General features: G+C 37.7%; 1 protein-coding gene across 2 annotated transcripts in view; it reads left to right on the forward strand.

The window, feature by feature from the left end:
• Positions 1 to 8,721, forward strand: part of LOC124167526 (chitin deacetylase 1) — a 30,523-nt gene extending 21,802 nt beyond the window's left edge. For both annotated transcript variants that reach the window (XM_046545470.1, XM_046545471.1), the window contains exons 4-9: positions 1,206 to 1,355; positions 3,101 to 3,216; positions 3,790 to 3,951; positions 5,004 to 5,314; positions 5,837 to 6,170; positions 7,612 to 8,721. In XM_046545470.1, the coding sequence (XP_046401426.1) occupies positions 1,206 to 1,355; positions 3,101 to 3,216; positions 3,790 to 3,951; positions 5,004 to 5,314; positions 5,837 to 6,170; positions 7,612 to 7,845 (1,307 nt within the window). In that variant the 3' untranslated portion in view covers positions 7,846 to 8,721. The remainder of the gene's footprint in view (positions 1 to 1,205; positions 1,356 to 3,100; positions 3,217 to 3,789; positions 3,952 to 5,003; positions 5,315 to 5,836; positions 6,171 to 7,611) is intronic.
• The last annotated feature ends 3,694 nt before the right edge of the window (positions 8,722 to 12,415 follow it).

The raw sequence follows: 12,415 nt of genomic DNA on the forward strand, positions 1-12,415 counted from the left end.
TTTAAAACAATTAGGATGAATTCCAGAGGAAAGCCATGAAATTATTCTACTTCTTAAATTCCTTAGGCTGTCACTGCTGGAGGGGGAGGAACAAAAAGGATAATCTACCAAAATTCAAATACAGAAAATTTAACCCAAATTAATGTCCCACTTGGTGCAAGTAAAATGCTCAGTTATGTAAATTGTTGCAGATATATCAAATATTTGTTCATCTTTGGGTCTGCTTTGGCTTGGCTTCTCTAGTGTAGTGCATGAGATATTTTCTTCCCTTTTCATCATGCAGATACTTCCAATGTCTTTATATGTACAGGTTGTATATTTCTACTTGAATACTTCTGTCCTCACATTTCACACTTGAGTATTTTATTAAACTTTAAGTATCTGTCGGAGCTATTTCTTTGACTTTCAATGTAACTAATAAGGACTTTTTCCTTATCAAAAGTTGTCTTTATTTCAAATCTCTTTCAACAAGTTGATTAAAACCAGAATTGCTAACCCATTTCCACAGCAAAAAATTTGAATACGCTTAAAGAAGCTTTAAAAAGCCATCAAAACCTTACCAGGCCATTTATATTTGCCTAACAAGCTAATTATCAGACTCTTCTTTTCCATGTGAGGAATGAATTTAACAGTATACTAGCAATTGGAATAAATTACCTAAGATTGAAACTACATAAGTGCCTACCTAGCAATACAGGTGATCCTATTGAGTTAAAATATAATAATCCTATGAATCACTTCAAAATCTAGAGAAAATTTTCACATGACATAGGGATGGAAATAAAGTAGTGCATGTATGGTCAAAAAATAAACTCATATCTTTCACCACTCTCTGTAAAAATATGTGTACTTTTTGTCGTATTTCAATGAGAAAATTTTCAACTGCCATCGTGATAGTAAATCCAATTCTCCTCTCCACGCAATTTCAATGTTGAAATTTTGAAGTATCCCTTCACTTCTGCTCTCTTTACATAACAGGAGATATAATACTTTGGAATTCAATGGGAAAGTATCATTAGCCCAAGAGAAAGTGTGCATACAGGGAGTAAATCATACAGAATTTTTTCATTTATGTGCACAGACATTCAAAGAGAGAAAGGCAGATATGAGTTCATTTAGATATTATTTACCTTTTTACTGCTTCCAGTAAAACACTAAAAATCCGTCTCAAGTGCATCCATTAAATTTAGTCTGTTCTTAATTAGAGCCAAGAAAAATTCTGCCAATCCTGAAAACTGATGAACCTGTGTGCCCAGATGGAAAACTTTCCTGTGGTAATGGAGAGTGTATAGCTAAGGAGCTTTTCTGCAATGACAAGCCAGACTGCAAGGACGAATCTGATGAAAATGCATGCAGTAAGTACAAATTTTAAGCAAATGCATACGTTTAAATATACATATGTATGTGCAAGTGAGAGAATAGCCAAGGGAGGCAAGAGGTCTTAGGCTTGCGCCCTAAAAACAAATGCTGTTGATGTAGAATTTGAGTTTTTCCCGGCGTACAGCTTCAAAGGAATAATTCATGGGTTTCTCAGCGGGTGTGGTTGTGGGTTTTCGAAGGCTGAGTGTGCCATCATCTTCAGGCGTAGAATTATGTACCTAGAGTTGACTCCAACGATAATAACCAAAAATGAGGTTGGCACAGCTCCAGTATACAATGGACTGTCCCCGTGAATCCCCAACTAAACCAATATTTTATCCAAGAGATACATAGCTACAGAAATGTGATTTACTTTGCATTTGAACATAATTTGGTGATATGTACCAGCCATAGTTTTCTTCATAGTGTCTACATATTGATCTCTTGAACATGTATTTGAAAAGCCCTTCCTCATGATACAAATGAAACTTACCTTTGCAACTTAAAGACACACCTTAAGTATTTAAGTGGTAAATTTAAGGCATACAATGGAATAAAAATGTAACCTACATTTGAAAATGTTGGTAGTAGTGATAGTGGTGAACAAATTGCAGCTGAATATCATAACTTTGCCCTTATGACTTTATCTAGCTTTTATTAAAATTTATTGGAGCCTATCATATATGGTGAGATGATCTATTTAAAAAAAAAACCTTTTTATATTTTGAGCCTACCTGAGATTTGTATAGTATGTTGATGTATTTTAATTAGCCATTAAATGTACTTCATATATCCATATTTTAGTTTTAAGGTTTTCGCAGCGATTAGATGCACTATTATAATTCATTTTCGGGTGTACGTCTGCGTGCTTAATATTTAACTCAACGTTTCGTTCCACTTACTGGGAACGTCGTCGTCGTCGTCGTCCTGACGACGTTCCCAGTAAGTGGAACGAAACGTTGAGTTAAATATTAAGCACGCAGACGTACACCCGAAAATGAATTATAATAGTGCTTCATATATCCATGTTCACCGACAGAAAAATTGCAAGGGGGGTTCATGCAGTACTGCCCCTGAGGTGTTATGTTGCCAGATGTGGCGATGAAGCTTTTCTTTGAACAGAAAACCAACGTAGTTTTGTTTAAGAGGCCTTATTCTAGTTATTCTTATGTATGGCATTTCCCTTTTCTAGATGCATATGTATATGCATACCATATGATGTTGTCCAAACTCATGTAGTTCATTATTTCAAGTCATATAAAAGCTACATTTCAGTAATAATTTAGGAAATTTTTTTCACAAATGCCAGGTTAAATCTGATCACCATTAGCTGTGAGTAAATTAAGTGTCCATTCCTAGAGATAACAGCTACAAATAGAGTCATCTATGTATATTACATTGGCATCTACATTACAGTAACTCTCCAAATGCAATTTTCCGTATGTAAAAGCTCTAAAACAGTGACTACAGCAGCTATATTATGTATGTACTTACAGCTTTGACTTCACAGCATTAGTCATCTAACATAAGAAAATTAAACAGAGTAACTCCAGTAATTCATTTGCAATTGGAACGCAGGCAGGTAGGAAACCGAAATTTTCCAGGGTAGCAATGTCATTACACGATAGGTATATTCAAAAAGTTGGCCTAATTTCATAAGTGTGAATAGTCTGCAAATTTATAAGTACAATTCTACATTATGAGACATAGGTTTTGACTTTTGACTCACCTTTCATTATAGCGGTTGAGACTGACCCCAACAGGGCACCAGACTGCGACACAACCCAATGCGTTCTCCCTGATTGCTTTTGCTCTGCTGACGGAACCAGGATCCCAGGAGGCATTGAACCAAACCAGGTAACCATTCATTCATCATTAGGATCATGAGCGCTGCTCTGGTTTAATAGCCCATTACAGCTGAGCTGGTATCTGGTGCTGAAACACAACTTTTACTCCATTCTAGTACAGCTCTTGGAGAAAAAAGATACCCACATCAAAATTACCTATATTTACCCCATCACTCTCATGGCAATTTCCATTTCCACTCCCAGAAAGCTCGCAAGTGCATCTGCAAATACATTTGGAAAAAGAGACAAATTCTTTTGTTAAATAAAACTCTAAATACTGCAAAAAAGAAATACCATTTCATCAGAAGCAGCAAATATTTATATAATCTCCAGTATAAAAGTGAAACTAGCTCCAAATATGATTTTTTTTAATTTTTACATGGGATTGAATGGAGAGCTGATATTTCAGCATCTCGAGAATTTTAAGGGGAAAACTGAAAGCTGATATACATGCATATTGAGTTTCTAAGGGTTGAGCAATCTATTACCATAGAAACAACTTCATATTTGATCCCTCGTTGATGTGTCGAAATGGTTTCATATTGATTGACAGTGAGCTCATCAAAATTTCTTCAATCACCAGGTGCCACAAATGATCACCATCACATTCAATGGAGCTGTTAATGTTGACAACATTGATCTGTACGAGGAACTCTTCAATGGACAAAGGCAGAATCCTAACGGCTGCCAGATCAGAGGAACATTCTTCATCAACCACAAGTACACCAACTATTCTGCTGTACAGGTGAGTCCATCATGTGTCACCATAATGGCAGATACCTACGTACTGAGAAATATTGTGATGACTCATAAAGTAAAACACAGATCTATCATAAGAATATAAAATTTTGAGCATATTAATATTCATTCCACTGTTGAGTTGGAATGTTCTCACCTGAAAACCACAAAAATGAATAGCGTGGAGAGCTTCACTTATTACAACAGTCTTTACACTGTAGTGTAACAATATTATAAATTATGTACACATACGAGGTAATCAATTCCACTCATAATTGTAGGAATAAATTTTTGCATGGGTAAATGCTCATGATGAGTGTAGAATTCTTGGTTCTCCAGCTGCATTTGTTGACTTAAGGTCACAGGCCTTAAGTCATTGAAGATGGTTGGAAACCCTGGATTCCTACTCATTAGTCCATTAATGATTTATCACACTATTAATGCCAAGGAATAAAATGAAGTGAGCAATGATAACCATACTTGGTTACATATGCATGGTGTCATTAGTTATTTACATATCTTCACTCCCAATTAGACCACATTAGTCCACCAAATATATTTTGAAAAACTATGCATGTTTAACACCAGTAATATCTTTGAAATAAAAAAAAGCATGAGCTTTTATAAATGTTGTGCCATTTCCCCACGAGCCTTAATTTTTGTAACACACCTACCTTAGAATAGGTCTGTTCCCTCACCAGGGGCACAGCTAGGAATTAAGGCTAGGGGGGGTTTTAGGCACAACTAATACTTACGGGTGTGGGGGTATTGCATACCCACCGGGATAAGCAGGATTTGCAGGGACCTTCCTCCAGAAAAAATTGAAGAATAATGGTTCAAAATGGAGAGTTTTATGGCTTTCCAGGGGATATTTGATAAACTATAACACTATTCTATTAGTAATATCGATCCAATTAAGTAAAATGGATTAAACTTAAAAATTTCTTTGAGCTCTGGGGGGGGGGGGGTTTATCCGCCAAAACTCCCCCCTCGCTGCACCACTGTCCCTCACTGCCTGAAGCTATGAAGTCTCAAAATAAATGTGTAATATGCTTTCAGGACCTCCATCGTCGTGGCCATGAAATTGGTGTTTTCTCTCTCACTCACCGAGATGAGCCCAAGTACTGGACCGACGGCAGTTACGAGGATTGGCTCGCAGAAATGGCTGGAGCTCGCCTCATTGCCGAGCGCTTTGCAAACATCACTGATGGCTCCGTTGTTGGCATTCGGGCTCCTTACCTCCGTGTTGGTGGAAATAAGCAATTTGAGATGATGGCTGATCAGTTCTTTGTGTACGATGCCTCCATCACCGCATCTCTTGGACGTGTCCCAGTGTGGCCGTACACACTCTACTTCAGAATGCCCCATAAGTGAGTACCAATTATGCAAAGTGTGGCATCCAATTACTCCCATCAGAGGTTATGCCATTCATTCATGTGATATATTTCAAGCCTGCTGTGTGAACGGCAGTGAAATTCACAATAATTGCCATAGGTAAACTTTCTCTGGGCTGAAAAATTACCAAGGAAATAAGGAAAGTGTACATACATGGTGCAGTGGTCTGAGTAGTGTCTTGAAAAGCTTAAGCTCTCTGGTTCAGTCCCTGGTCTAGGGGAATTTTTCCCCAATGCCATTACTGAGAGAATTCATCCATTTTTCTAAGATAATCCAGTGAACATTTCCGACATAATTTTAACACGGCCAATGCCATGTTGCAATTACCTATGCCAGTTTTCAACAAATTTCGTTGATGTATGGCATCATATTGATCAGAAAATCTTCTTATATATTGCTACCACCCTCATTAAAAGGATAAATGGCACAAATTAAAAATCTTCACCATTGATTACAAGTAATTTGTGTAACTCGTGTCTAATGCTTACTCATGCTAGGTGCAACGGCAATGCTCAGAACTGCCCATCCCGTTCCCATCCCGTCTGGGAGATGGTCATGAATGAACTCGATCGCCGAGACGACCCGACTTTTGACGAGTCCCTGCCTGGTTGCCACATGGTTGACTCTTGCTCCAACATCCAGACGGGAGAGCAGTTTGGCCGCCTCTTGAGGCACAACTTCAACCGTCACTTCAACAGCAACAGGGCCCCACTGGGTCTCCACTTCCACGCCTCCTGGCTCAAGTCCAAGAAGGAATACAAAGAGGAACTCATCAAGTTCATCGAGGAAATGCTTGACCGCAATGACGTCTACTTTGTCACCATGCTTCAGGTAATTATATTTTCAGCTTATGCCACTTCAGTTGTTTATCCAAGGGACCTAAGTCGACTTAAACACCCAGTGACAGTACTTCTTGGCTGGATATACCTAATTCCAACCATATACATAGCACATACTTAGGTGCCCATATGGGCATGCCAGGCACCAAGTAGAGCTTTCTTTTTATTCAGGTACACCAGGCTTTTAAAGGTTAAGTGGATATTTATATCCCCACCTCTCTATATACCTTGATTCTGGATCTGCTTCAGGTTATCTCAAAATCTGCTGGTGGTAGTTAAAACCAGGAGCTAAATAAAATATAATGAAACATTCACATTCCAACCAAAAATAGCAAATGTATATTAAAACGTAGTGAATTAATTTATTTTCAAGAGATGCTCAAGATGAAAAAGGGGGAGTTTCACTCAAGGTACTAAGATTAATGGATATAAGTATGTTTAATTGGGAAGGGCAATAAAAATTTTAAGGGGAGTACTTCACTCTATATTGCACTAGGTGTCAATATCCTTCTCCGTTTGTCAAAAGAGCTCAAGGTTCTTAAACATTAGGTTTCATAGGTACATAGTTAATGCATTAAATTTAATGAGGATATTATTTGTCATTCACATTATTTCTAATGCATAAGAAACAATAGGTTGCTCATTGATAAGAAAAGCAAACAAAAATACTTGACCCATAATGAAATATCCAGAGATGATTAAAAACCATGAAGTTTTCAACTGTTGCAATGCATGGTAAAAGGGGCGCAGCTAGGAATTAAGGCTGGGGGAGTTTAGGTGCAATACCGGGGTGCGTGGGGGTATAGAATACCCACCAGGATAAGCGATAGGTGCAAGATTAATAAATTGCAGAATTTCAAGATAAATGGTTTAAAATGGAGAGTTTTACGGCTTTTTGAGGGATATTTTATTGATCCTTACACTATTCTATTATTAATATCAATCCAATTAAGTAAATTGGATTAAACTTAAAAGTTCTCTGAGCTCTGGGGGGGGGGGGCTCAAATATCTGCTTTATCCCTCAAAACCCCTCCCCCTCACTGTGCCACTTAATGGTAAGGCAAGGAAATCACAAATTCCTTTGGATTGACATAGTTAAAGAGAACCATTACTTTAACGGAAAAGTTTGAGGACTTAATGACTTATTTATGCAGTAACTTTTTCCATTGTACGTGGTCAATATCCCCAGTAAGACAACATGCAAATTACTCCAGTGTCACACCTTTTGATTGCGGATATATTGAAGAGAAGACCCAATAAGTAGATCAAAAGACTTTAGTGAACACTAGAAGGATACTGAGAAGAAAAAAATTGGGCATTAAAGGCACAGAAATATAGGGCTGCAATAGATCAATCCTACGATAGAAAAATAATGCATATACTTCACCCCATCTTGTGTAATTAAATTATTTCATCTTCAAATGTTCTTCCAGGTCATCCAATGGATGCAGAATCCCACAGAGCTCACAGCTCTCAGAGATTTTGCTGAATGGAAGGAGAAGTGCGACGTCAAGGGACAGCCTTACTGCTCCCTCCCTAACCCATGCCCTCTGACAACTAGGGAGCTGCCAGGGGAGACCCTTCGTCTCTTCACGTGCATGGAATGTCCCAACAACTACCCCTGGATCTTGGACCCAACTGGTGATGGATTCTCCTCCAAAAAGTGAACATGACACACGCACAAAAATATTGACAGCAGTGATAATTCCAAATCTATGAGAATGCAGCTGTTTCTTCTGCATGAGGACGTAATCCACTGAATGCTGGACAGCACCTCAAGAGTGAACATAGTGAGAAGGAAAGAAACATCACAAAAATCTGTTTTGGAAAACATTGTCATGAGAAATTCACACTTTCTTTCTCAACTGGAATGAAATTGCTGATGAAAATTCAACAAAATGCTAAGTTGGTTCCACTCAAAGAAAGAGTTTGTCAGGTTTAATGTAAAGAGAAGTTTTTTTTTCCTCTCTGTAACATAGGAGACCTGAACTAAGTAAACTATTTTTAAGTATTTATGAACAGAAGTGCAAATAGTGCTATGTTTACACAGTGGTTGATGACCAAGAAGGCAATAAATTTTGGAAAAAAAAACATTCATAAAATTGCAAATAGCATTGGGCTAACAATGAATATGGACTGTGAAAATGTTTAAAGAGGTTACTTGAAATTCAATGAGAAAGGTAAAGAGTGTGTCACCAAGGCAGAAATCTTCATCATTTTCATTAAAGTTGGGATGCATGATGAAAACGCTCCGAGGCAGTGCTGCAAACAATGAGGAAAGATTGACTGGGGGCAATAATAGTACAGAGTTTTCATTCATCTAGTCCATTGATCTATTTTGACCCCAATTTATGTTGCCCATACACCAAAGCAACATCTTTCCAAAACGTCAACATCATTAGATATGTTTTCCATCCATATTTAAAGAGAGAAATACAAAAATAGCTGTGCATTGTGATGACCATGAAAATTGATGCATGGTGCTTCAGATTTTTATGTAAATTTTAATTATATTGGTTGAATAAATTTTTGTACACAAATTAGTAAATGCTCTATTGTTTTCTTCTCCAAAACACACAGCAAACACATTCAGCAATTATTGACCGTTATGTTTGCATAATTTCACATGTGCTCCATTGACTCTTTCGTAACATGGAGAGAAAGCACCAATTAAGAAACTAATATTCTCAGTTAAGATTTCTGCACACTAGAATTTAAGCAGGAATCAAAAGAGTAATTAAGAAGAGATGTTCAAACATAAAAGTCTACTTCTCCAGCAGTTGCCTGAGAAATTGTGAAATGATAACTTTTACATGGAATGAATGCCAATACATATATTGAACACCAAAAAGAAGGGAAAATAAAATGATTACCAAATATATAACCAGGTTACAAAACCTGCAATAAGCAAATGTGATGAGTAATGGCAGGAAGAGGGGCGTTTGTTCAGCAAGAACAGTGACCCTATTTACAATTTTTTAATTAAAAAATACACTAAATATTTTCCATCAATAACTAACTGTACAAAATACCTGGAATTCAAAAATGAAATAAATGAAATTGAGAATTATTTTTCAAGAAAAATGAGGACTTCACACATTCAGATTTTCATGGGAGTCGTCAGAATCGGGCGAGAAAATTTTTTTTGTTTTGCTTAATTTGAGTTTAGTATTGTTCCTTGTACATGACTTCGGCACAATTTTTAATTATTTTAGCAAAAATTGGCACCACGTCAATTGACGTGCTCCGTATTTCAATATGTATCACCAGGCTTAAAAATTTGTTTGCAACGAAGTTTGCAACAAAGCTATTTGTGACAATTTGGTACTGGGTTTTTGTCATTAGTGTCGGGGATTATCATAATTAAAGAAAAGGCATTGACTGGGCTATGGGGCCACATTGCTCTGAGATATGAAGTCAACATACGACGTTGCATCCTGGATCAAATGAAACTAAGTTGTTTCGGTAACCATAACTTATGCTGGACGAACGATAAAATATGGTTCTGTTACGAATGGGAATGAATTGATTTCCACCGATGTTTCCTTGATTTACAAGTACTGAAAACTTTTCCTCAAAATTTAATCAGAGGATTCGGAATTATTCGAAGTAAACAAATGAAATACGAGCTCCAATTTATGCACTGGCGGAACGAAAGCCTTCCTCCCCTGGCCACCATACATTCAATTATACACAGATTCTGCCATGTGAAATGCTCTGTTTCAATAATATGGTGAAAGTGGTAAACAATACGCCTTATCTTGAGATTGAGGTTCTTAGATGTTCCATCCACCGGATTTCTGGCGAAATGCAGAACATGTCTCACTGCCATATCCCAGGACATGCTTTGAGAGAAATAATGATGCTCAAATTTCACATCAGTACTCAAGTAGTCAGCTAGTTGGTGTGGAGAAATAATCCCCACGTGGAAGATAAGTCCCAGGAAAACTTTGAATTCCTACGCTGATAGGGTTTTCCATTCTGTTATATGAGCTGTTTCAGAGGCACCTCAAAGAAAGAGTTACTCCGCATATATGTTTGTTTCCTCGACTGAAACTGACTGAAAAAAACTACCCATAAATCCAAATAATCTTGTGGTGTGTTCCCCACCCAAAAGGGATATTTGGAGGGTCCACCAGATTATCAACCCACACAATACTGTTTAGTTGAGAGGGTGTTGAAGAATTGATTGATTGTTTGAGGCATAACTTTGCGAAAGCAATTCATTATTGAAATTAAAAGGAAGAACTTAGTGCTTTCACATTAATATTTATTCACGACCATGGTTTCAACGTTAGACGTCATCATCAGGTGAACTCTATAGAGGTCCATCGAATCCTTTTATACCAGGCAAGGAGGGGGGGGAGGAAAGTAACTAGGTTGAACGGATTGGTCAACAGAGAAGAGGGAGGGGGAAAGAACTTGGTCTTATGGTAGAAAGAAGTTAGGGGGAGGAGGCTCCCTTAGGGAGGGTATGGCAGGTGGAGGGGGGTTCAGGTGTTGAGGTCGTGGTTCGGGGTAGGGCAAGGGAGAGGGAGGGGGAGTAGGGATGGGAGAGGAGGGGAGGAAGAAGCAAATGTAGAGGAGCTTGTGGTTAGGGGTGGAACACTGGAACCACCGGCTCCGGAAAAAGGGCACAAAGACAGATTTGCAATGACTATATAGTCTCCCTCCCAGATGGGTCCCTTACATTTTCTTCTGCCTCATCCTTAGAATCGCTCTCCACATCAGTTTTTCCCTCATTCGCCGGATTGAGGATTTTAAAAATGTCCTCATAGTCTATCACTGTCACCGAATTTAGGTCTCCTTCTCAAGAGGAAACCGCTCTGAAAAGTAAATGATGTTACTGCAGGGAAGAGAGAGAGAAAGTGCATACATTTTTAGAAGAAAAATGTTGAGTCTGAAAAATTTTGTGTTTACTAAAATTCCATAGAATTTCAAGAATCCTAAAATGATTTACACCCCTAATATTAAATCGGAGAAAATTACTCTCTTGCCAAGTGCTACGGAATATTTTTTTCTTTCCCTGAAAGAATTTTTTGTAGAAAAATGAAATATCCTAATATGTTAACATAGACAGCAATATAAAATTTATACTTATGGGGCTCAAAGAATGAAGAGTTTTCCCTCTTTATAGTTCTTTATATTCTACAAATAAAATAAGCAATAATTAGACGAAGTACTAAAATCATTTAATATACAATGCAAATTTATGGTCTAAAAAATGTGTATTCCACAAAATTTGGCATAAAAAAATGAAAACAATGAAAAAGATAAAATGGTGCACATAACCTATATTATGATAAGTATCTCATTCATAAATATTGATAAAAAAAATAATGAAATATACTGCGATGGAGAGAAAAATATGGACAAAAAATAGAGAGAGGTTTCCGTGCCATAACTTCCGTTCAAATACTGCTATTTAAAAATGGCACACACGGTTCAAAAGAGGGAAGATTGCTGAAGGCCATACACACGATTGGAAGACTAGGAAGTGGATATTAGTTACGTACAAAGGTGGAGAAGAGGGATCTCGAATCGACCAGCAGAGTACATCAATTGACGTGCTCCGTGCTGAATGTGTTTATCTATAATGGCGTGAAGCAAAGAATTGAAGAATGTCAAGGTCTTATCCCCATCATTGAAAGAACACATTGAATTTCCGATAAATTTCATTTCAGTACAGTTAACACGTTCATTTTGGCACTTAAGTTTTAACTTTAAGCAAATGCAGTCATTATATATACTTAATATCAAATCCAGACAAGATTTTTAAATAATTATTTGATTTCTCCGAGGCTTTGGGAGGGCGGGGGGGGGATACATCCCCTCATCCCCCCCATAGTTACGCCACTGCCTTGTAGACAGATAATGTTGTGTGGCAAGTGGGCTTCAACCAGCTGGATTTTTATGCTAACAAAAAAGGAGATTTTTACAGAGAAGCTGGTGATAAAGCATTGAAACTGGGTCATTATTACACTCTGATCATTTTATCTTAGGGGATGATATGGTGTGGCTAAAGCAAGTGGAAGGGGTGAGGGGAGGGAAAGTTTCTCAGCACATGACTTTCCCTTAACCAATCAGCAAACAGCAGGCTTGGCCTCAGTCAGTCGCTCTCAGAGCTCCATTGAGTTAACATCGTGAATCTGATTGTGGAGCAGTGTTACCAAACCTCACACGTTCTCCTTGTATGAGTTTAAGTATGCCTTTCACCAACGGTGCCTCAATCATCAC

The sequence above is a fragment of the Ischnura elegans genome, chromosome 11, assembly GCF_921293095.1.
Source record: "Ischnura elegans chromosome 11, ioIscEleg1.1, whole genome shotgun sequence".
In the NCBI taxonomy this organism is placed as follows: Eukaryota; Metazoa; Arthropoda; class Insecta; order Odonata; family Coenagrionidae; genus Ischnura; species Ischnura elegans.